At 39.5% G+C, this 26,777-nt stretch overlaps 1 protein-coding gene across 11 annotated transcripts in view; it reads right to left on the bottom strand.

Moving 5' to 3' along the window:
* Positions 1 to 26,777, bottom strand: part of Ppp1r9a (protein phosphatase 1 regulatory subunit 9A) — a 251,376-nt gene that overhangs the window by 56,309 nt on the left and 168,290 nt on the right. For 6 of the 11 annotated variants that reach the window (XM_013122675.3, XM_013122674.3, XM_013122671.3 and 3 more), the window contains exons 6-8: positions 22,835 to 22,970; positions 18,558 to 18,623; positions 1,812 to 1,967 (exon numbers count right to left, since the gene is read on the bottom strand). In XM_013122675.3, the coding sequence (XP_012978129.1) occupies positions 1,812 to 1,967; positions 18,558 to 18,623; positions 22,835 to 22,970 (358 nt within the window). Of the gene's footprint in view, positions 1 to 1,811; positions 1,968 to 2,705; positions 2,742 to 18,557; positions 18,624 to 22,834; positions 22,971 to 26,777 lie in introns of all 11 variants that reach the window. The other 5 variants (XM_013122676.3, XM_005082909.4, XM_005082908.4 and 2 more) reach the window with 2 other exon arrangements.

Consider the following 26,777-nt stretch of genomic DNA (forward strand, 5'->3'; position numbering starts at 1 on the left):
CATTGTTTATGTCTGGACATTTATGCAACAATAAAGGGTATATACAACTTTTGAGCGCTCAGAGAAAACACTTAAAGTACATACAGTTATAAAATTTGATGAAAAGACCAGAAGTATGAGAAAGATGTCATGTTCCCACAAATCAACTTAATAATTTGATTTCAATAAAAATAACTTAAGAGGGAACTAACAAAATGACTCCAGTGCTTCCTTGGATAAGCTGAGAGTAAAGTCGTTTTAAAGAAAGAAAAGCTGGGCTAGAAACATATAGCTCAGTGACAGAGCACTTGACTGATACTCAATGGCCCTAAGTTTGACTCCCCAGGACGAGAAAAAAAACTTGTGGATGCTCAGCCCTAAATGAAACATTTGTAGCCCCCTCACATACAAGTCTCAGGGAACACTGAGGAGTAAGGGGGATACTGTAAGAGCCAGAGGAACACTGTAAATGCTGTCACTTGGAAATGACATGGCCACTGCACTCATGAACCTACCACAGCTAAGGTTACTTTCTCACAATCAAGGCAAGGTCAGTCAATACTCCAGCAGCTAGCACTAACTGGACTCTCTGGCTTTCATCGGACGGAAGGAAAGGGTTATAGTACTGGGTGCTGTCTGAGGGTAATGGGAGGGATGAGCTCTGGCGGCTCTGATCAAGGCATATGGTACGTACAATGCATAAATAAAAAAAGGATTAAAAAAGAAGGAAAGTTAAAGTTTTTCTTTACTCTATCAGTCATAGGAGCTAATGCTGTGGAAAATAACAAAGCCTTCTGACCAGAGGGAAACAACCTTAATAAACATGCTGTCCAGGCCGTCAATTATGTGAAGAAATCAAGTCAGGTACACTATACAATGAATTCTCAGTACATGCCTGATGCCAATAATTCAGTGAGTACTTAGCTGCTAATGAACTGACAAGAACTGTGCAAAGACAGAAGGCACAGTCTGTCCAAGAATCATGATCACAGAATCAAGCAGGAAACCTTATAGTTGGCTGAAAGTAAGACTTGGGTAATGGCGCTTGGGGCTTTTTCAAAGCAGCAAAACGGGTCATTAGGAGAATCCTGTAACATCAGACTTGGAGGGGAAAAACATCTACCTGGTTCTCTATGTGTATGCCAAGGATCTATCTAGGTCTTCTTTGGACAGCGCCGTGCTTCAGAAAACTGAGTTCTTCAGTTGCAAGGCTAGCATAGCCTAGACTCACTTGCCTGGGTGTATCTGGGGATTCAGCAGGAGGATGACAGCATAGAAGGATAGGGAATCCATCACCCTTACACTAGATGCAATTTTCAGCAGGGGTGCATCTTGCAAATCTGTAGGTATGGAATGGCTTCTTTAGGACAAGGGAGCGTGATGGCTTCCTGCTGTCACCACTCCTTGGTAGCTCTATTAACTGTTCAATGTCTGCTCATTGAACTCTTCAACAGCACCCTTTGGGCATGTCATTCTTATCAGAAATCTAATTACTTCAGGAAAACAAAGAAAAACAACTTTTTAGAGAAATAACTGCCCTAGAGGAAAGAGGTCACAATCAGGTACCAGAGCATCTGTAAAGTAAAAAGTATACACATAATATGAATGTATCCTGAAACGATGCACTATGTTATAAAACTGCTACTGTGACAAGTGACAAATACTAAAATTGGTGACAGTAGAATACAATATAATTGGTTAAATTTAAGACTCAGATAATGTTGAAATGCTTCAATCAGAAAACTGATGATTCTTAGTTCGTCCATAAATAAAAAGATATTTGACAATGAAAGGAGCAGGCACAGGCAAGCCTTCTAAAGGCCAGGGCTCACCTCTTTGAACTTGTGACTGAGCTTGCTGGTGTCCAGGTCAGATGGGGAAAACATGTCCTCATTCTCAGGGAGCTCAAAGACTTCAATGGCCATGTCACCACCGGGAAGAATGGGCCCAACCTCATCCTCTTCCTCATCAGTGGCATATTCTCCAGTCTGAAAGGGAGGGAATTTCAGAAATACAACTGTCCTTATCCTACGTGGAGGTGTTATTAAAACAGTATGTATAAGAGAAAAGCGTGGCACCAAATGGGGAGAATGTTAATGTTTAAGTCGAGCATGCCTCATGCACCCGATGTTATACACAAATGTTAGTGCAGAAATCCAAATTACCAAGTGCAGACCACAAAGACATGTGCATTTAACGGTGAGCAGCGGCAGCAGTGAGAGTTGCCTCTCACTCGGAGTAATTGACAGCTTTACTAGATAAGGTCACGTTGCTAAAGGAAATAAATAATTTATGTATTACATTTATTTATGTGTGTGTAGATGTGTGGGGGCAGACACAGGCCACGACACATACGCAGAGGTCCCAGAGGGATTTGCGGGAGTCCGTTCTCTCCTTCCATCATGTGGCTCCAGGGATTGAACTCAGGTCATCAGGCTTCGTGGCAGAAACCTTTATCTACTGAACTATCTTAATGCCTAGGAAACAAGTATTGTTCTAAAATTCCTACTTCCCGTGTAAATAAGTCGTCTATCAGGAGCAAGGAGGAAGGAATCAGACAGAGGTCAAGATTTAAAGAGCCAGCAAAGCCATAATGAAGCCTCTGGAACCTTAGCAAACCTGTCACTCTGAAGTTCAATCAGCTGTGTTTTGTTTGTTAATTACAGAGGCATGAGCTGGTTAAGGACAAGCCCAGGGTTTCTAACAACACAAGCGCTGCATTATACCTGCAGAGGACGCCAACGAAACTCTCCTGTGTCAGTCTGGAAAAAAAACACCTAAGTTTTTAGATTTTAAGCTTTTTTGTGGAGAGCCAAAGATCTGTGCCCATTATAAGACCATGTCTGCTGTAGTGGGCAGCGCAGATGGACCATGCACTTTCTAGTTCACAATACTTTGTTAACTGGTGTGCTGCTGTTAGCTTGCTCCTGTCCAAGGCCAGCAGGACCCTGTAGGTATTTGAGTTCATGACCTCTGAAATAAATGTGTGTCTTTGTCACTGACTTCCTCAACATTATTGGAAAGTAACTTCTCTTGGCAGCACCAGGGTATGAGGCTATAATTCAAAATAATTGCCTGACATCTTTACCTTATGTAATTTAAGGATAAATCACTGAGTCTGTGAGTTAAAAAGACCAAGTTCATTTAATTCACCCCTGCTCCTTCAACACATAACGTGCAGATACAGACTCATATTGCCTTCAAGCAAGCCTTCGCAAACAATGGAGTGATGGACTCCTTTGATTAAGCAGCCTGGGCTCTGAGCACTGCTTTCCCTCTATGTACTTACCCTGCCACTGTGGGAGACTGTGCTTGGCAGTGAAGGAAATCTGGTCACCTGTCTCCAAGTGGTCCTTCCTAGTCTAGAAGGCTAGCATTCAATTGCCTTAAGGCCCTTCTTTTCCAAATCAAAACAATTTGCATTTTGCCAACCATAGAAATTTCTTTCTCTCTAAACTCTATGGCTATGCGTGGATTTCTTTCCTAGTGCCTCAGCATGTCCCTAGCTCTACAGGAGAGACTGAACAGTGTCTCCTAAGAAACCTGTTGGCACACTGCCTAGGCACCTGGTGGACTGTTCTTCCTCACACAGGGACTATTAGCAGGGAGACTACAACCTCATGGCATTTGTCTACAGAAATAAGGTAGAACAGTCACTTTCAAACTGGCCACAGGAAAGTTGGATCCCCCTCTCTCCCTTTCTCATTCAAGTAAAATTAAAGACATCTTGACTGGAAGGAAAAGAAGTTGGTATTAGTGAATCATTCATTCTGAACAAAAATGGTAGATTAGCACCTATAAATCTAGGATTCTTTAGACACCAGTCTGAAAGGCATGTCTAACCTGTGCTCATCTGCCCAGGTCACATGCTATATGAGCCTCAGGACAACTATATAAGCGGCCAATGCAAAATCATAATCTTAAACTATCATGAATTTTCTTTTGAGATTCTCCTTAATTTTCTTTTTATTTAATTTCATGTTTCTTGATCATGAACTTTGTAGACTACAGTGCCATGTTATGATGTCACAAGAAAAGACATTCTTGGGTCAACTTGAAGTACCATTCAAGTATCTTTGACCCTGCTAGTAGATCACAGCTGAACAATGTAGCTCGTTGGTTTTAGGTAGCTGCTAGTTCAGGTAGCATTCCTGAAGAATCTTTTAATCAGAATCAAAGGTGTAAGCAATTCTTACATCTAGCAATAGTTCTGGCCTTGTCCACAACACACTTTATCATAATTACCTCTTCAAATATATGTTGTTAGGAATTCTAGATTCTTTTCTTTTCCCCGTTTCCATTCTCTCCAACACTGCTGAAATTGTAACTCCTTTCATTTTTGCATTTATTAGTACTTCTCCTTCCAATCAGATTATAAGCATCCTGAAGATAAAGTCTTCCACTGTCTTGAGTCCCCTTTACTGCCTTGAGTCTTATTTAAGTCCTGAAGAATGTGGGCCTTGCAGAATTCTGTGAAATCATTCTCTATCACCAACCATTTGAAAATCCTACTGTCAGGAGCTTTGAATAAAGGATGCAGCTGCTTGAGAATACTATAAACATCTGGATTGGGAAAGCTATGTTTAGTAGATGAAGAGTAATAGATCTCCTGACTCCTTTATCTTTATTGAAAATCTTAATTATTTTTATGGTTACCCTGCAAATAAAATAAATGATATGGAACAAAAGGTTAGTAACATGTTGTAAACCTCAAAGTAAGGTCAAATCCGCTATTTGTACAGAAAGATGGACACTGTCATGCAATGCCTCTGCCCCCCGCAACCCCCCCCCCCCGCCAAAAGTTCCACAAAAACTTGCAGTCTGCACCTATCTCCCTAGTAGCCAGCTTCCTTCCTACTGACCAAATTTAAAATCTTTAAAACAACTGGATTCTTGACATTCTTCATCTGTAATCTAGTTCAGATGTGGCAAGGACAGTTCTCAGGGTAAAAACAGACAAACAGTGAACATCCCTTTCTGTGTTCTGTTTACCCTGTTCACTAATATCTTTTCTTTTTAATGGTCCCATTAAAAGGTAGGGGAGTAAAGAATCCTACCTTAGAAACTTCATGTTTGCCCAGCAATATGCCCTCAACAGCTAGATGACATGTGTCTGAATATACCGTCTTAATGCGGGGAAACAGACTCACAGATTTCACCTGCTGGACATTAGTTAAGTTGTTGAAATTATTACTCAACAAACCCATGGAACCCACAATCTTTCTTCTGGGCTATGCCATCACCAAACTTTCCTCTAATGTAAACGTTTTTGTATGACCCTGCTGTGTTGAAATCTACCATCCACAGCCTTGATTATCAGTCAACTTATTTTGAAGTCATGCACGTGTGTCTGCTGGAACCCAAAGTTCTTGTCTTTGTTTTGCCCATAGTGTGCTCATCCTGAGCGCATGCGTGCGCGTGCACGCACGCACGCACGCACACACACACACACACACACACACACACACACACACACACACAAAGAAGGCCCCTTTGGAAGGACAGGGCAGGGAAGCAGGAGCAGCAGTGGGAGATTATAAAAGAGGGATCACTGAAAATCTAATATACCATTTATTTTCTCTTAAGTATTAGACGTGTTCAGTACAGTGACAAATCGTCACCTGGTTTTAGAGGCCTGGTGACTGGTGTTTCATGTTTGCTTTCTTACAAAATCCACAGTCAGAATATATAATCACTAAAAATTATTACAGTGTCCTCAAAGAGAATGAAGCTTACTTCTGCATGGGAAGAAAGATGTAAAATTCCTCTAGATTTTGTTGTGTTATCCTTTACATGTTCTCTCACCTAACTTGGTGGACCTCTTGTCTCAATCTTCCTAAAATATTCTCCTATGACTGCTTCTCACACTTCCTCAAGACACAAATGCTTTGAGAGGTAAGCATTTTATTAAATTACAATGATAATACAGAACACTCTGTCAGGGTGCACCTCTTGGCAAACCTAACTTCTGGCTGATAGAAGTTTTCCTTCTATCACTGAGACACACCAAGCCTAAAGCACACACAAGAGATGTAGGCATCAGCCTAGGTGTTCCTGAAGGAACATAATCTATAAAATCTAGGAAGCAGGTGAAGTGAGGATCAGTAAGAATCTTAGTTGTGTCATCACTTAGATTTGAGTTCAAATGCTGGCCCGGAGAGTTTGCAAGTGAACTTCCAGACCAAAGTTTCATCTGTCAAGTGAAAAACAAACAAACAAACAAAACAGTTCCTTATCGAGACAAGGTTGTCACTGTTAAATTATGTGGGGACTGAAAAGCATTTAGCAGAACGGCATCACACATGATCTTTGTGACTGCTGTTGGTACCAACAATGCGGTGGTGACACTCTGCGTGAAGTCTCACGGAACCTGTACCTGGCAACCAAAGGACCACTAAGCGTCTGTCCTGTCAGTATGATTCCTGAGGTCTCCACACATGCATCTTTTGTCAGTATTCTGACAGAAAGCATCCCTTTTCTAACTGGCTCCTTTTCTCATGTTACAGTCTGGACCCGTTTATATCAAACTCAAAGGTCCTGTGCCTCAGTATGTCTCCCTTACACCCTCCCTGTCAGCTCCTGTCACCGTGGTCCACAATGCCTATCCACTCACATCAGAATAGCCTGTGAAGCTGTGGTCAGTAAGACTTCCCTCCACTCCCCTATGCCCGAGCACACACCTTCATCTCTCAGAACACTCTCTGTCACATCTGCCTTTTCCCATCAACTGCAAGGTCCTCAACTGTGCCAGGTACAATTTATCCCTCTAATCGCAGTGGCCAGCGGACTGTTTGGCATACAGTAGGCCCTGAACAAATGTTTGCTGAATAAACTAAGACAGTTGTAGCCACATCTGCACACCATGGCAGAGTCTGATTTTCCTGTTAATCTCAGCTTTCCAGTATGAAATACAGTTAAGCACAGCTGCAGCTGGGGTCTAAATGGCCCTATTGGGGATTTTTTCTTGTTGTTAGGCTCAACCATTTGCAGTAATTTTTGCTGTAGCAATGTTTACTCTGGTGAATTCTGGGACACTAAATGGTGCTAATCATAAAAATAGCCTGAATTATGCAGTTTGTGGGAATTTGTTTACTGCATTTGAATCCAGTTATATATATATTTCAGACTCACTTTTGAGAGAAAATAGAAGAGAACTTTCTCGGTGTTGGAAGACCTCAGATGAGACACTGATGCTCACAATTCTCTTCCCATTAGGATTTTAGCAAAAAGCACATGCATGCTTCGGAATATAAAAATCCCTCACAAAGGCATCGACTTTCCCACGCTGGGCCAGCAACTTCTGTGTGGCCTGGTTTTGTAACGTTGGGCCACTTAAGACTCTGAGCAGTATCTGCAGAGCTGGGAAGCACTTTCTTCAGGGACCGTTGTGAGACTTCACAACAGCGACACATTCAAAGTTATACCACTGCCAAGAATATGCTTAGAGACTGTGAGACCTCTTCACTGGGAATCGTCTCCCCTTCTCATTTCTCCAGGACAACCACAGGGAAGTGCATCCAGAACAAGCCACTGGGACTAGAGAGAGGGGGGCTCTAGGCGAGCCTCAGCTTGCATCTTTCCTGGTCTACTTTTCCAGAGACTAGTTTACAGATTTCAACGTCTTAGGATATTAGGAGGATCTGAGGAAATACATACATGTGATGCTGGTCTGTGATGTATATTAGTGACCGCTTACCTTTACCCTTTACTCAGTCAGTGTATCGGGTATTTCTTTATTCCTTCCTTTCCTATTTTTTCCTTTTTGTCTTAAATTTGTAGAGAGGTTTGTTTCAGCTCACAATTCTGAAAGCCCCAAGGTAAGAGACCACCTATAAAAAGTCCCCTTAGTGGCCAGAGATACAGTGACAGCACAGACAGCCTGTCCATGTAATCTGTATGCTCGGGGACATGCAGGTGTGTGCATGTGTTTGTTTATGGTGTCTCAATTTTTTGATCTAGGAATGTTTCCTGGCTTTTATCATTTATACTATCTAGTCTACATGGAGGAAAACATATTTTAAAGCTCTATTTTTTATTATTTTAAATTACATGTATGTGTGTGCGTTTGTGTGGCATTATATGCACATGCCTGTTGATGCCCTTGAAAGCTGAAGGTATTGGATTCTCCCTCAGAGTTCTAAAAGGTCAAGAGCTACCCATGTGGGTGCTGAGAACTGAACCTGGATCCTCTGCAAAAGCAGGAAGAACTCTTAGCTGGTAAACTAGCCTCTGTGAGACATTTAAAATCAATACTAGATTCTCATCTAGTTCTGGGTCCCCAGCCTTCAAGAGCTCAGCTCATTGTACTTATAACACTGCTGACAAATTATTTTTCCAGCAATTTTAACTAAAGTTCTACAAATAAATTCTCTTCCCTCTACTCAAATTCATGTTTCCTTGCTTAAATATTTTCTATGAATTTTCTTAGTTCATTAACTAGCATTGTTTTCTTTAGTTTTTTTCTACCAGGGCCACTGTTTCCTGCAATGATGTCTCAATGGTAAGATGACCCCCAGTGACCTTGCTTCCTGCGTTCTACTGTAATCCTTCCTCTCTAGTATGGATGGAACCTGGTGATTCAGTTGAAGCTAAATACACGGGAAGTAACTAAGTTAGTTACAGGAAGTGTGACTTCGGCCTCTTTTGTCCTTAGCTTTCTCTGAGCCCTCAGTAGTGGGAAGCACGAATCCATGTTGTGAGCAGGAAGAGGCCACATTACGAGGTAAGGAGATGCCTGGCTGACGGCCAGCAGGAAGCTGGGGTCTGCCAACAGTCACATGAGGGAGAATGGAGATGGCTCTTCTGCATCCTGTCAACAGCTGTGAGTGAGTTTGGATGCAGACTCTCTCCCAGATGAGCACTTAGATGACCACAGCTCTGGCTGACACCTTACTTACAGCCCTGGGACAGATGTTGGCTTAGAAAGATCCAGATGAACTGGCTCACAGTGTATTGTAGAAATAGTTCTTATTTTAAGTTGCTATGTTTTGGTGGCTGGTAATGTTTTAGGAGGAAAGGGGTACACACAGAAAGGGAGGCTGGCATAACAAGTTAGGGAAAATAATAAGGACATGACTTTGGAAATGGGCAGTGGGAAAAGATTAGACAGAGTCTAGAGAAAGGATTAGTCTAAATTGTCTTGAACAGATTGTTAGAGGAAACTTGGAAGGCAGGGCAGTTAACATGGCAGAATGTTCAGAAACAACGTCAACTTCTTAATGGGACATAGGAAATGTCTAGTAAACAGGGCCATGGCAGCAGGGGATTCCCACAGCAGCAGAGGTGCTGCCTGCCTGTCTTCTCCCCACACAGAAAAATGGAAAACAGAGTGAAAGGAAGGAAACAAGATGTGATGGCTGCCAACCCCAAGTTCAAACACAGGACCTGCTAGAAGAACAGAGTTCTCAAGTAGAGGCTAGAGCACTGGGGTTCTGACTTAGGAGACCCCAATTTTAAACCATGACAGGCTGCCACTGCCCTAGAAAAGGCACCATTTCTATTCATTCTCAGGCTGTGTGATTTTACAGAAAAGCTAGTCTGAAACAAAGGCCACCCAGACCTTTGCTCACAGGGCTCCTGGAGAAGGGATATGTGAAGAAGCTGTCTCTCAGCAGGATTCTCCAATTTCTATAAAGCTTATGGGATTTGGGAGATTCTCCTATGAGAAGGACAAACCTGTGGCTCCACAGTTCAAAGTGACGAAGAGAAACAAGAAGGGAATTCACTAAGTCTAACAGCACAGACGTCTGTGAAGAGGACTCCAAGTCACAGGACAGCCCTACCTACATTACTGACACCATCTATACCTCATAAGCTCCCAGATAAAGAAATCTGACAAACCTTCAGGATTGACCTTGGAACCCTGGGTACACTGACGTTCTCATTTGTCCTAAGTCAATAATCCAAGTAGATTTGGGTGTACCAATAAATGGACCGATGGAGCTTCCACAGATACAGTCTAGGGGCTAGAGACCTTCACTGTCCACAACAACCCCAGCCGGCTTGGAGGGGCTAATAGGAAAGCTCTCCAGGACCAAGAGACATCAGGGATGCCATCTAATTAAATGACTCCATTGTGGGAATAACTGCCCACAGGGTGTATGTAAACCCTGAGTTATCCCTCGGTAATTCTCCTCCAAGTAAACAAAGGTAGTGGCATTTTGGAAGGAGTCTCTTCAGCCACCTTATGGCTGTATGACTTAACATGTCTTTCCCTAAACATACAAGACGTACAAAAAAGGATCTCCTTGCAGTGATTCTTCTCACTGTGGGAACAGGAAAGATTGTGAGTGAGTCAGTATCCACAGAAATCAGAAGTTCAAATTTAATCTCTCTCCTCAAAAGTCCCCAACAAACCCATGGTTCATACAAAAGGAGATCACCTGACTAGTGGTCATCTTAAAACAGCTGAGGCCAGGATGGAGGAGAGGAGCCACGAGGGTTATGAAGGCAGAGAGCAACTCCATGTCATTCACAAGGCACCATGCTTGGTGCTTAGTGTAGCTTCAACCTAACGCTATTTCTCACTGACCACCCAACACATTTTCAAAGGCAGCCCATAGTCACTGGCATCACCTATGTAGCTAGGCTTTGCCTCAGCGGTCCTAACCCTGACTTCCGCATAGGAACTGAGGAACCCACTACTCCACCGCAGTGATAACAGCTCTTTTGATCTTGTTTTGACTTAGGGAATGGCTGCTGACAAGAGTGATGAGGCCTAGAACTTCTCCTCCACTGAGTTACCTTCATCATGGAAGGCAGTTGGGGTCCAAAGATCTACCTCTGCGTTTCCATAGGAGTTTGTCTGTCTTAGAGAAATCTCTCCAACAGGGCCAACACTCCTCCCACCCCCACTCATTTTTTTCAAGACAGGGTTTCTCTGTATAGCTTAGCTGTCCTGGAACTTGCTTTGTAAACCAAGAAAATTGAGTACTTCTTGCAATATACAAATATCCTTGGCCAGTGTCAGATCCACTAACTCATGGTGGCTTCAAACTCACAAGAGATCCTCCTGCCTCGTCTCCTGCGTGCTTCAATTAAAGGCATACACAACTATGCCACGCTCAACTTTCCCTTCTAATAGCTAATATCCATGGAAATATGTCTGATATAGAGACAAATATAAAGTTGCGTAGCAGACCTAACAGACTGCAGGAGAAACAGGGTCAACTGGCAACCTAATGATGCTATTTTTCCTACTGATCATTATATGCCTGCATTATCAACTGCCCTGTGGACAGGAGGTCTCAAAATTCTCTAGGAGTCAAACCACAACCACTGAAATTTCCCTGATGCTCATACAGGTCTGTTTCTGCAAATATTGTCACACTGGGATCAGAACCTTCCTCTAAGCCAAGATGTGTGTCCACATGAGTTGAAACAACTATCACTTTGTGCTGATTGCTCTGTTCTTTACTTCCTAAAGGCAACAGAAGAGGACAGAATGGTTTGTGCACAGCTAGAGACTGAAGGACATGAGCTCTGAATACACTAATGTGAATCTTACACAGAGCAATAAGTATGGTTGCCCTTTCTCTGGACAGAAAGCCTACCTTTCTTGCACATCCCCTGGCCAACAACTTAAGAGACAATATAAAGGCAGCCAAAGAAATGCCATAAAAATTTGAGAGATCTCAGGGAATTATTTCCTGATTTAAAACAACAACAACAACAAAGAGAAATTCAGTTGATTATTTCACAGGATCAAAACAATATTGTTCAATTTAATGCAAAAACTTTTAGAAGCTCAGGTGATTAAGAAAGCCTAAACACTTCTCTCACAAGGACTTTAACCATCACCACATCCTCCATGACTGATCTACAGGCACATGGACTTTGTTTCTTTAATGCCCCTCACATTGTCACATATTCTTCTGTAACAGAAAACAGACAACACAATCAACTGGAAGTAAAAAAGTAAGACCAGAAGCCTGAAACTCACACTTCTATCCTAGAAATCCTAATCGTAAAGGCTATCTTACACTATCGCCATTGGACTTCTTACAGGCTGCCTTCAAAACAATTTAAATTCTGTACAATGTTTATATATAGCTTCCACAGCGAAATAGGAAACATCTTGTGAGACAAAAATATATAATCCATGACTCAGTCTTCTTAATTCCTTTTAATAAGTGTTCCCCACTTGCAAACAGATGAATGCCACTTGTCTTTACAATTCTGATAAATATCTACGATACAAAGGGGCAACCTATGATCTTTTGTTTTCCACCAAGATCTTGCAGTAAGTAGTCAACAGCCAAAGTGGACTTCTATAATTCAAATGTCACATAGCAATTTCAAACTGGCAGCCTTGCTTGGGTTTCATTTTACTTGCCCAGGAAACAATGAGGTATTTATTCTGATGCCAGTACAACTGTGGGAAGAGTTGAGAGATTTGTGTTGTCTTGAATTTTTAATCTGCAGAACTGGACAGCTGGTTTCAAGAGGGGTACATGTTACTATTGCTTTAATAATTCTGTAACACAAAATGAATCTAAACTCAGATAATGTGTTTACGTTATAGTTTCTATTAAAGTTGATTTATACAATTGTAAAAATTATAGCAGACTACCAATCATAAAAGAGTTACAGTGGAACAAAGTGTAAAAACACCAGTGCCATCAATACAATTTTTACATATAATGTACATACATACTAGCAACAAACAGAACCTCAATTTTCTGCTCTCGCCCTGCTCTCTCTAGAGGGAATTCTAGTCCCTTCCTCATATGAATATGTGTGCTTTCTGGAAGCAGTTCCTTCTTGCCAAGTGCCCGCTACACATGGTTGCAAAGGCAAAGGTGTTTACGTCAGCATTCCTGGAAGCTTTAAGAAGTATAACCCAGGATCTGATAGCATCTAGTATGTTCCCACACTACCCACAGATCTAGACCTCCCCCTTCCCCCACCATGAGTTAGAGGATCCGACACTGGCCAAGGATATTTGTATATTGCAAGAAGTACCAATACTGCTGGGCACGCTAATTCATACCTATAATCCTATCACTTGCAATTCTGAGCAGGGAGACTTCCCTTAGTTCAAGGCCAGCCTGATCTACATAGTGGGTTCCAGGTAAGCCTAGACTATAGAGTGAGACCTGTCTTTAACATAAACCAACTAATAACAATAATAAAGGAGTACCATAAGGTTTTTATACTAAAAATGATAGTTTTAAGATAGTTTTTATGTCCTCAAATATCAAGAATTATGTTACATTTATTTTATGTACACTTAATTATTAAATATAAGGTATTAAATATGGTGGATTTCCTTTTTAAAGTACAAGTTGACAATACAGGGAATAAAATTCACAGTACTATGAATAGTGACATAACCACAATCACTAAGCTAACAGCTTAATTCAAGAGAGCAAGAACATGTACACACCACACTCCCATGAGTGAGCATCTTTGACTCTTTATCAGTCACTAGCGCTAGTGCAGAATTTTGTTAGAATATTATCATTCTTGCCACTGTTTGCTTTTAGTTTTTACCAAACTTTTGTTTAGGCAACATATCACTGTTTTGGCAGAGCTTTATAACAATGGGCTGTGCACAGTAGGACAATTAATACTACACTGGTTGTGAGCTGCTGATACAGTACTCACATACTGCTGACCCATGTGACTATACCACAGTATATATGCACACTCATGATAACAAATATGTTGGGTGTCATCCATTTTCCTGTTAAAAGACTATATTATGTAAGCTATGAATTATGTGTATGACATTTTTATTTTACTAAGATGTTTAACAAAAGATAGAATTTTTGGATGAATTTTGTTTGACAGTAACAAATTGTTTTTTCAAAGTGGCTGAGCCAATGTATTTTCCTGTGTGCACAGAATAAGAGTTATCCTTCTCATCTTCTTCGAACATAAAATATCCAACTTAAATCAGTTCCACAGGTCTCAAATGGTATCCACTTTGGTTTTAAATGTCTACTTCCTGGCTGTCAGCAGTAGAGTTGGTTACCATCTGGGCCATGGCTTCTTTTGGGGCATGTCTGCTCAAGCCAGTGACACATCGGTGGCTTACTATTTGCTATATTAATGCCTTCAATACTTTTACTTCCTGGCATACTGGTTCACTGTCTTTAAAGTGTTGGTTTGATACATGTATTTCCTAACTATAATGTTGCCCTCTTCTCAGTACATTTTTAATGGAACTTTTCCATTTCAAACTAAAGACAGATGGACAACACTCTCCGTCTTCTTCACTTTAGCCTCACTTCTCATAGTTGATTGACCAATCCACCTGCAGTGGGATCTATAGACTGGGACGGGAGTTCAACTTCACTTGTTTTCTCCCATTTAGTGATGTGTTTTTGTCAGTTGTTTTTCAGCTACTACAGAATACCTATGTCAATTCTTGTATCTAGATTACTTATTAGTCTGCCTATTCATTCTCTCTGCTGTCTGAATTACAGCAATCCAATAGCAACAATCTCTTTTAAGGCATTAATAGGGTTGTCTTATTGTGTTATTCTTTCACATATATTTTAAAAACTGTCTACCAAAGCCATTGAAATACCTCTAGATTTTCAGCAGAACTGGAGTAAATGTGTTCATCAACTTGGAGAACACTGACTCAGTGTAGCTCTAAGTCTTTCAATCTCTGGATGAAATTTCTTTACCTTACATACACTTGATTTAACACATTTCAATAAAAATGTATCGCCCCTTTGAGGATCTCCCATACCCTTTATTTCTTGACATCTAGTAATGTGATATTTTAAGACTTAAAATTTGCCCTTTATTTGTAGACATTCAAGTACATGTTATATTTTAATACCAAGTATTCAGAAAACCTGCTAAAACCTTGTATTATTTTGAATATTAGGTCCTTCTCACGTTTTCTAAATAGACAGTCTCATTATCTGGAAACTGTAGCAGTTTTATTTCTTATTTTCAAATTTATTTCTCCACTTCTTGCTTTCTAGCACACTGTTGGGTATTAAATTAGGTCAATTTTGAAACAAACTACACAGCACTCCCAGTTACTCCCAATTATGATGTGCAATCTTTGATAAATATTACCAGATATGGTTTGCTTAAGTGGCTTTTACATAATTTTAATTTAATTTTAGGTTTTACTTCTCATCATTAGGTTTTGTGACCAAGTTTATAACTAATTAGTACCTTTACTCACACTCTTAAGATTACATCTCTGAGACCGAAGTTCTATGACTATTATTCTTACGTCTGCAGACAGAACTTCTGTAGAATTTGGTATAGTTGGTAATGATTTACCTCATCTTTCTTTCCTTTCTTCTTTCTCCTTGTTTCGTCATATGGTCCACACTCCTTTATCTATCTTCCTTTCTCTCCTCCCCCTGCTGCTGTTTGTTACACATGGCATTCGATTTCCCTTTTGGTTTTGTACTTTGAAACTGTAAGCTTTGATTGAAGCTAACACATCCAAGAAATAATGTGCTTGCGTTTTTTGCAAAACTCAGCACATATTTAAGCTGCCATGATGATAATTTCTCACATAAAATGTTTCCTTCTTTGCTATTTAGCAAGATGCTATGCTTATCAGTGATTTTCCACGGAGTGGATTTACTTCCATTCATACAGATAGTAGCCCATGGCATTCCAGCTATATGATGAAGTTCTCCAACTGGCCATTTTATTTAGAGTATGCATGGCATCTTGTTCATAATAACTCAAACCAGTAACAATCATAGTATCCTTAGAATAACTATGTGTTAAGGATAAATGTGATGGTAAGACGAATGAAAGAAGCCAGATAAAAACAAGCACTTTAGATTTATTTCATTCAAATGTCACTATAGAACTGGCCAGATTAACCTGTATTAAGAGAAAGCAGACTGAATGGTGCTTCTGACTGAGAATAATTGCAAAGGTCACCATTTGGTGCAATAGAAATGTCCTACAACGTGATGGGATGATAATATTTTCTTAGCAAACTCTTAGCTTATATAATACATTAAAAACTGGTATATTTTATCATATTCAAATTATCCCTCATTAAATTTGATTTCAAAATGGTGCTATAATAAAAATAATAAATTATACATTTAAGACCTATGTATTCCTCCCTTATGTTAATCTTATCCATATAAAATAGCTATTTAAATCCCTTTAGAATTAGGAACACCAGAACTCAGAGGTGTAGTACTGATGTCAATTTCAAAGGATTGGATCGCCTATGCAGGCAGGCACACAGCTGCCATGTAGAGGCAGGCACACGAGACCTTGCTCAGGGGTCATTCTTTCTCTATTACTCATGAGAATCACTTCTACGACTGAAAACTATATCTAAGTTAACACTCTTTAAGGTAGAAGAAGGCCATCTGTGCAGTACAGATCTCGACATTATTTAGGTTAGTTGGACTACTGTGTCTCTATCGCAAGCATGGAAGTAAGAAGCCATGTTCACCTGTGGTAGAGGGCAAAAGTCACAGCGCATCAAGGGCGGATATGATTGTGCTTCCAGAGTCTTCCCTACTTCCAGCCCTGCTCCAGCCCTGCTCTTTATGATACTGATTCTATTCCTGCATTCTATATTTTATTTAATTTTGCTATTAAGTGACTGAAGAGGTACCTACAGAATGGGACAAAAATCTTTGTCTGCTATATATGTGACAGAAGATTAATGTCTAGAATATACAAAGAACTAAACACTAAGAAAATAATCAATCCAACTTAAAAATATGGGCTGTGGAACTGAACAGAGTTCTCAAAAGAACAAATATCCAACAGGTAAAAATTGTTTTGTTTTGGTTTTCAAGAGAGGATCACTTTGTAGTCTTGGCTATCTTGGAGCTTACCCTATAGACCAGGCTAGCCTTGAGCTGAGAGATTCATCAATCTCTGCCTCCGAAGTGTTGGTATTAAAGGCTTGCATCATTATGCCCAGTGATAAGAAATATTTATTAGAAGTGTACAACATCCTAAGCCATCAGGAAAATGCAAATTAAAGCTGTTCTCCAATTTTACCTTCATATAATTCAATTTTTTTGTTTTGTCTACTTTTTCCAGGGGTGGGTCATTCTTGTGAAAAGTAGAAATCATCTAGCCATGGATACCTGTTTTTGATGAGATAATAAGCTAATGGAAGGTACAGATGAGCTACAAAATGTAGCGATACCCATGGTGCTATTGGCTCATTAAATACAAAAGATGCTGAGTTTAGCTCCCGAGAGAGCCCCAGCGGGCTTGGTGAGTAGATGACGCCTACACAGAGCCTTGAAAGGCAAATAAGGTGAAGTAGACATGCGAGGGCACCCAAGTGTCCACACCGTAAATGCCAGTCAAGGTAGACAAAAGGCAGAGCCTACCACAGCACACTGGCAGCCCAATAGAAGGCAAGTTGGCTTCCCAGGGCAGAAGGGTCTGTTTTTTTCTGTGATTCAGCACTTTAGAAGTCTTTTGGTAAAAGTTATATTGAATTTACAAAGGAAAACATTTTCCAAGTTGGAAAATATCATTTGTACTTGTCCCCATGCCACCTCCTTGGACTCCAAGCTCTGTGTTTTTCAATGCGATACAGAATCACTCAATCAGGCTGCTAGGCAGACAAAGTCTATGCTTTCAGATAAATTTATTGGCTAGAGGGATTTGACAAAGTAGGCTTTCTGTTGTTTTTGGATCTAGCTCAGAAATGACTAATATTATACTGTGGCAGCTAGAAAGAAACGGATAGGAAAAATATAATTAAAACACTTCCACTATAATTCTTGCAAGCCACACAAAGAAAATGAGATACAAAAGGATGACTAAGCTGAGGCAAAGGTTCCTGTCCTAACTCTTACTATCTGTGGCCCTGACTTTTCACTACCTGTGATCAGTGTTATACACAAAGACTATTATTGAAATTCATAGTGAGGTATGGGACGACAGTCTTCAGAAGCCTCTTTTCTAAGAATCTCATGATTCTGGGTTTCATTGATGGAGATCAGTAAAAATCTGAGGTTTAGAAACGACACAATACAGTTTAAGAATTTTAAAGATCCAAGGAAATCGCAGCCTCTGTACCACTCTTAGGTTTAGTTCTGTGCTGTGAGTCAGACCTTTCTTATCATCAGCTCATGAAGGTCTTAACTACACATCATTCTCCTGTAGGAGCCACTATTGCTATGACTACTTAAAGTTCAATACTGTTTGTGGTTTGTCTATCCTGTATGTTCACCCAAACATACAGTGAAAACTTAAGAACTTAGTATCAGAAGATTCTTTTGGTAATAAAAAGATTTAAGCAGGAGATAAATTGCTATGCACACCGCATTACATAAATATTATATAGCCTTAATACTGAGTTTCTTTGTATAGTTTTCCCTTTAATGTGAATCACAAAACATTTAAGGGGTTAGGGGTTAAATACACCCATTGTTAAATATTAGGAAGTAGGTTTAACTTACAGACCTGTATATAAAATGAATGTTATATTTTTCAAACCATTATTTTCAGGTTATTTTTCACCACATAAAACACACAGCTCCAGAAACGCTTTTCAGGGAATAGGAAGTTAATAAGACGTGTAGAATATTTAATTTTACACACCAAGCAAGAGAGTACAGATGAGCAGATTTTTCTGCCAAAAAACAAACCTTAAGGAAACGGTTGTTATTGTTATTGCAGTTGCCAGACATTCCTTGCAATTCAGCCACAGTGTTCTAAAATGTTGACAGAAAAAATTAAAGAAGGTTTCCTACCAACCCCATGACAGCAGGACAGAAATACATCAAGGTTCAAGTGTTAGCTGGACCACACACTGTCCAGTACCAACAAGAGCCTGCTATACCTCCATGCTCATTTTCCCAGAGCAGGGACACAGGACTACATCTCTCTGCATTGATATAGTCACAGTATTAAAAGACTAGCAACAAATATTTCTGTCTCTTGTTCATATAGAACCAACTGCTTTCAACCAGGAACAGCAAACAGCTTGAGTCAAACTCAGTGTTAGCCATGATGTTTTCCCCACAAAAAATTACTTTTGTAAACCTTTTAAAATACTTATGTAACCACAATTTCCATTACATTTTTGCTTCCAATTGTTAAACGTTAACAGAAGGAATAATAAAAAAAAATGTTCCTGTTGGTAGCTGCTTTAAATTGCATACAATACATGAAAAGATTCTAAGAGACAAAGTGTCACAATATTATTATAATGACATGAATTTCTAGTAACAACAACAAATAATAAAGGAAAAGAATAAGTTGTATTTTAAGGCAGAACTTTGTTTTCTGGTAATGATTAATCATGTTATAATCTGCTGCCTAAAGTGAGGTTGAAATATCATTTGTGATAAACGGCTTTACACAGTGATAAATACTACCTTATCAAAGGATCTTTAAGGAAGTAAAATAATCATAGCATGTTAAAAGAACTTGTAAACTGAATTCTTTTAACTTCGGTGTGATCATGTCTATTTTGTGAACCAGAAGACACACAACTACAGTTAGTATTGTTTCCAGGGTGAGCACACAGCTCTTCAAACTGCACAATGTTCTTATGTAGAAATATAGCCAAAAATATAAACACATACCACAAAAAGTAACAGAATGTCACCTAGCCACAACCAGCAGAACATCGACAGTTACAGATTATAATGGGGGATCAAACGCTGTCAATTTCTACTTGAAAATTTTACCATACACTAAGTTTCATGGCACCGTGTTAACTGAGGGGTTTATTGAATCCTCCATGGCTAACTTTCAAAATGGAAAGAAAGAGAGGAGGGAGGGAGAAAAGGAAGGAAGAAGGGAGGGAGGGAGGGAGGGAGGGAGGGAGGGAGGGAGGGAGGGAGGGAGGGAGGGAGGAAGGGAGGGAGGGAGGGAGGGAGGGAGGGAGGGAGGGAGGGAGACAACAGCAACAAAAACAGGTCTCTTAAACCTAGAAATGCGCTGTCACTCATCACAGATGTGCCATGTATGTGACTCTTCCAACCTTCGGATTCCCATCTCCTGTTCTTTGGGGGATTCCCTCCTATTATTTGGCCTTCAGGTAGGGCCACTTGTGCTTTTCCAAATTAGAATGCTTAACAGAGAGTGCCCAGAAACAGGAATGCAAATTCAAACAGAATTGGTTGTTTGCTTATTGGAAACTCTTCTAGTTTAAATATTTGGAGAAGAGCAGAAGCAGCAGAAATTTAACTAGTTTGAGGATTATCTATACATTTCAAATTCTATTCGAGCATGACTATAATTTGCTAAGGCATTACAGCAGATGAACAGAGGCGTAAGTAATAATGACAATCTCTCCCTTCACAAAGGGCCAGTGTCCTTTAACAACTGCAGGAAATATTTCTCACGTCCAGATGTTTCCTGTACAGCCAATTCAAGCAACCTGCCAATGTGATGTGCTCCAAGTTAAAATGAACCTTGTATAATTTGATCAAAACCAGAAGCACTGCACCCTTCTGTGGGTAACCTCATCTCAGCCTCGCTTGGGAAGTAGCTAGTTGAACCTGGTTGCTCTGTGTAATCAGAGGGTTTCCTGGCTGTGTCCAGGCAAGGTCACAGGAGATATTAGCAAATCAAATGATTCTAAATTTGAAATTACAAGAAGATTCTGCAAATTACAAGAGAAGCGAAAAGCCCTGTGACTGATGGTACATATTCAGGCCTGTCCTAACAAAGATACGCAAATCAATAAACTGCTCAATTAAAAATGAAATTAAATCAATTATTCAAGGCCCATCTATCCATTGGATATCCAATATTGGGCCTTCTCATTTCCCTCACATCTTGGTCATTTTACAATTTTCATTAACAGAGGAGGAGAGTAAACAGGAAACAGAGATAACACTCCAATCCTCCAACTTAATATTTGGTAGCGTTAATTAAAAATTTGAATCAAGTGCCAACATTGAAAGTTCTAACAATGGAGTAAAATTTCACTGTTTGTACAGCTTCCATCTCTCCTGTGAACAGAAAGTGAAGGGCTGCTTCTGGCCGTGCCTGCTGTGGGTAGGCTCTGCGGCACACCTAAAAAAGCAGAACACTGAAAGAAAACACGGAGGAAGAGGCTGACTTCAAGGAGGTCAAGGTTACTTGCATTAACACAATAGTGAGCTTCTGAGTTCAGCTGTTCCAACTCATAAAAGGATGAGAACATCCACACAACCTTTTCTCTAAAACATTTCTGCTTCTCTTTAGACTGTGTAGATGATACTTAAACATTGCTGCCTATGGCAAAGCAAGTTTCTAAGTGTTCAATGTCCCTCGTATTACAAACACACAGCCTTAGCTGAGCCCCTTCTTTATCTACTCTTTTTGTCTCCATAGTCCCTGAACCACCGGTTACAAAACTTTCCTATAACAGGAGAGAGGCAAAAATCTAAACCTCTACAAAATAAAGCCTAGAAGCCTCTAACACAACACAAAACACTAGAGTAGGGAATTGAAAACTAGGCCAAATATTTGAGGAACTCTTGTGTTTAGTTTCAAAATCTTAGATAATGTATTTTTAGGCTCAGTTTTCCAGTACAAAAAGAAAATTCTTGTCAAATGTATTCCACAATGCAAAATGAAATAGAGAAAATAATTCTAAGAGATGATTTCAGCCATGGACAATCTCTCTACTATATTATTCTTCCATCAAATGTTAATTGATGCCAAGTATGTGGCTCACACTTGTAATTCCAGAAGAGGGGAGGCTGAGGGAAAAAGGGTTGCTGTGAGTTCAAAGACAACCTGGGCCAGCTTGAACATAGGGAGAACCTGTCTCAAGAAACAAACAAAAACAGAACAAAACAAAATGTTACTTGATATTCTATCTGCAATTTTCTAACATAAAAAATGGAGAATGTATCCTCATGATACTTCAAACACATGAAAATTTAATATATATATATTCGGGTTAAGACATGCGAAATTAAAATTTACATGAAAAAGACCTGAATGTCCATTCATTAATCTCTTGCTGTGTCCTAGATGAAAGCAAAAACATAGTCTGGATAAATAATATATTCATATGGGAAGAAGTTGAAGGTATGAAATCTCACTGTGCTATATCAGCTGACATAAAGAATATTTATTTTATCTAGGCATTTACACATTTATGAAGTATGAAATACTACAACTAAATTGTTGATGAATCTTTTGACATGGCAATGTGAAACATATGCACATTTGAATGTGTTTGTAATAAAGTGTGTTGTCCCAGCCTATCAGTGTGCACTTGGCATTGACATTAGAAACAGTTCAGCGTCTGTGTCTCATTACAACACGCAGGGTTCCGGAGAGCCGTGTTCACTCGGGGGTTAGTGTTGACTCATTTACTTGATCTTCTACAGAGCTCAGGATGCAAGATCATTCCAATATGTACCTGTGCCATGGGACATGTACTAGTGGAAATGCTTTGCTCTGCATTATGTTAGCACAGATCACTCTGAGCACATCCAAAAAACTTTCTCTTCCTGGGGTGAGGGGGAACCTCTGGAAAACCTCAGCCGTTTCCCGTGCTTTTCTGTCTCTGCTTGTGTATGTGTGTGTATTCGTTTAAATGTTTTACTGATTCTTCCAAAGGGAAAAAGTAATACATATTTTCTAGAACATTTGGGAATGATTGAAAACATATAAAACAGAAAGAAAAACAATCTAATTCCAACAATACAGACAGCCATTATTTATATGGGTTCTGCTTGTTTCTAAGAATTTCTTTTCAGTAGTGTGTTAAAAGTTACGACTGTTTTGCTTCCACGGTGTTCCAGACATAATGAATCAATTTATAAGAGACTATCAGGTACAAGTGATATTTCTTTTCCAAGAGGTCGAATTTTAGCTCAGTGTAGATGACATCCTCCTTAGGAAACTGCAAAGACCCTGATACAGGAGCAACATGGTGAGACATTCAGGAAGACACAGCTTTGGTCCCTACCTCATCATCATCAGCATCATACTGGACATAGTGGCGCTCCAGCAGCTCCCTCTGGCGCCTCTCCTGTTCCAGGGTCTGGCTTATCAACTGGGCAACCTCGCTCACTTGTCCTGGTTTTTCTCGCCCAATAATGAACCTGTAGAAAGGTTAACAGAGGGTAATGCAGTCACAATCAGGCAACTAAGAAGAATGGCCACACTGAAGCCAGAGCAGAGTCTATTAAGACTAAAATGTACTATGACCTATGTACTCCATATAGCTAAGAGATGATAGATTTACTCACCCAGAGAAGAGACTTTATACACACAGCTAAGCAAAGAAAGAGAAGGGAGAAAATAAAGGACCATCCATGAAGAATTAACAGGCAGGAAAGCTGTAACAGATGTAATCTCTCCTGTAGTATTTTACACATTTTGATGACTTAAGTAATGGAAGCCAGGACATTGTCTCCTGTACCTGATGATCTAAAACATTTCTACAACAATGTCCCAAAATATTGCAAATACTGCTTGGAAAATATTTTGCAGTAGACCCTACACTGGGTGACTAATGGAGGGACACTGACTTTTGCTGAGTTACTAAGACTTTGGTAACAAGGAGGAGAAATGGTTTTGCTGTAATTTGTTTTTAAAAAGAGAAATTATAAAAATAGATGGTATTATTAACCCATTGTGTGTGTGGGGGTGTAAGAGAGAGATGATCAGCCCTTGCCAGTATAATGTGTTTTATTTAATATTTTATATCCTTTCACATAAATGTAGGATACTATTTTTCAAAAATGCATATAATATGTCTACAACATATGGCTTCTAAATATCACTTAGTATCATTATTTTAAAAGTGATGCTTAGTCTTTTCTACACTTAATTGATAAATACACCTTGACTATAGGATTTTGTCTTAATTCAGTCATAAACCATAAATCACCATTTTCTGTATAAGGACACTGAAGATCAAAATTCTTTTAGATGTTTCTAGTTAATTGCCTTTCCAAAACACGTTCACTTAGTTTCAAACAAGACCTGGCTTAGAATTAAGCTTGGATGTTCATTATCTCACTTACCTCTGTGAGTCAAGTATAAAAAGGATTCTATAGATTTTCTTTGTCAAATATAATTCATATTCAATAAGACACGTCTATTTTAAGTGTTTGGTTCAAAAAGAATAGACCTGTGATCACTCTTGCAATGAAAATACGGGCAACTTCTATCAACTCAAAGCATTTTCTCATACTGCATTCTAGAAAACGCCTTTACTCTGGTTCCACAATAGTCTTCTGGAGTTTCACTCAAGTGGATCTGTGGTACCTAGTGAATGTTTTACTGTACGGGATATACATTTGGACCGTGTATTCTTGTATTAATAGTCATAAAATTTAGATGGATTTTAGATAATAAGCATCAAGCTATTATGAATATCTGCATGCGAGCCTTTATAGTCATGTTTTCATTCTCCTTTTACAAATAATTAACAATAGAGTTGAGTCAGATGGCAAATGCATGTGTGACTTTCCAAAGAGTTGTTAAGTGGTCTCCTGAAGAAAGGGTACCACTCTTAGACTCCTCACAGCGCACCAGACCCATGCCTGTGTGTATCCTTACTAATCCTGGTGCTGGCAGCCTGTGGAGCATCAGTCACTCTGGGGGGCTTCGGCTGGTGTCACTGCCCTCAGGACAATGGCTAAGCATTCACACTTTACCATCCAGATCTCTTCCATGAAATATCGTTGCAAAAGTTTATCCATTTTTAAAAATTGAGTTGTTTAACTTTATGACTGAGGCAAATTAACATGTTTTGTACATATCTTTCTCTGTGTGTCTTGCAGATATGTATACACACAAGATGTCCATTTATGTATTCATGTGTTTAATCTATTATACTCTCTGAGTTTATGATTTACCATCAAAGTTATTCAAATTATGTCTATGATTTTTGTAAAACAATCATCATTTTCTGCTTCAACAGATGACCATCTACAATATCATGTGGAAATGAATTCAGACTTCCTATGTGATGAAGTTGTCAAGTCTTCTTGTCGTCTATTTGTCAACACAATAATAAACACAGACGTGCCAATGGCATATTGATAAGATTTTTATGAATAAACTGCCGAATCACACGCAAATAAAATGATGTCTTTGAATGAATTCTAATTCTTAAGGGTTTTTTTTGCTAACTTTATGATTAAATCTTATTTCCTTTAATTTAAAATTTCTTCTCAAAAGTAAATTTAATATTCAGGCACAATGCATCATAAGAGTAGATTTTTTTCTTTCCAAGTAGCCAGTGATTTCAGCCCTATTTATTAAAGACTGTTCTTTTTTGTTTGTTTTTGTTTTTGTTTTCCTGAGACTGTTCTTTACAAACCCTAAATTACTTCACTACGCCGTGGCAAATCAGCTGATTCTGCATTTCTGGAATGATTTCTGGACTTTGCAGTCTGTTACACCAAGATGTGTTTACAATTCTACCAATGCAATACTCCTATGGCTGTTATACAGTAAGTCCTGAAACTGGGTGATGAGTTTTTGACCTCTGCATTTCCTTCCTCTGCATCTGCATTTAGACTGTATATTCATCTGGCCATTTTCTCCAGGAAACCACACTGGAGTTGGATCTGGAATTGCTTTGAAAAGCCATCTTGACCATATGATCTCACCTTATCCATGAACATGGGATATGTCTGCCTTTACTTAATCGTTACTTTCTCAGATCAAAGACCTTAAGCAATTTTTTGTTGTATCTCCAAATAGTTGGTGCTTTCTGAAGTAAATTTGATACCATTTTTTTTTAATTTTAGCATTTGAAATATAATTGAATCATAAATCCTGGCTTTGTCTTCTGCAATGTAGCCAAAGTCAATCACTGTTTCTGGGAGTGTTCTGTAGATACCTTAGCTTTTTTTAAATTTAAATTTAAATTAGAAACAAGGTTGCTTCACATGTCAATCCCAGGTCCCTCTCCTTTTCCCTCCCCTCCTCCCATGCCCTTCCACCAATCCCCCAAATATGCCCTCATTTCCCCAGGGGAGGGTGAGGCCATCCATGGGGATGTCCATAATCTGTCACTTCATCTAGGGCAGGACCTAGACCCTCCCGGAAGAGTCCAGGGTGAGAGTGCATCTCTTATTGTTGGATGGCACCCTAAGTCCATTTGCATTCCTGCGATAAATACTAATCTACTACCCAAGGCCCAATAGACTGCCTAGGCCTCTTCACTGACACCCACATTCAGGGGGTCTTGATCAGTCCCATGCTGGATTCCCAGCCATCAGTCAGGTCAGCTGTTTCTGGGGGTTAAACCAGCCCAGTCTTAACCCCTTTGCTCACTGGATTTCTTGAGTTCAGCTCAGTATTTAGCTGTGGGAGTCTGCCTCTGCTTCCATCAGCCATTGAATGAAGGTTCTGTTTCCCAGACTCTCTGGCCATGGGATTGTAGGCTGGAACTCCCCCAGATCTATGTCTAAAATCCATACATGACAGAATACATACCATGTTTGTCTTTTTGTGACTGGGCTACCTCACTCAGGATGGGTTCTTTTTGTGCCATCCATTTGCCTGAAAATTTCAGTATTCCACTGTAAATGTACCACATTTTCTCTATAAAGGAAGATTGTATCTACCATTAGGAAACACATTTTGATATCTTCCTTCCCTCCTTGTGTTTGTCTGTATATGTTAGTAAGGCTCGACAACATTCTTTGCTTTGTTTCCTAGTCTAAAATGAGAGCTCTGAATGGTCAAGAGGATGATTTCACTAGAGATATTATCATCTCTACGATAAGATAGCATCCTTAGTGTGTTAATTTAATCTTGATATTTGAATTCATTATGTTTTGATAAATACATGTTTGTCAGAAATTGTATCTCATATTACATATGTAAAGAAAAATATAAAAATCTCATATCCTAGAACAGCTGTTTTAGGCAAGCCTAAACTGGCC

This window comes from Mesocricetus auratus, unplaced genomic scaffold, assembly GCF_017639785.1.
Source record: "Mesocricetus auratus isolate SY011 unplaced genomic scaffold, BCM_Maur_2.0 Super-Scaffold_100019, whole genome shotgun sequence".
Taxonomy (NCBI): Eukaryota; Metazoa; Chordata; class Mammalia; order Rodentia; family Cricetidae; genus Mesocricetus; species Mesocricetus auratus.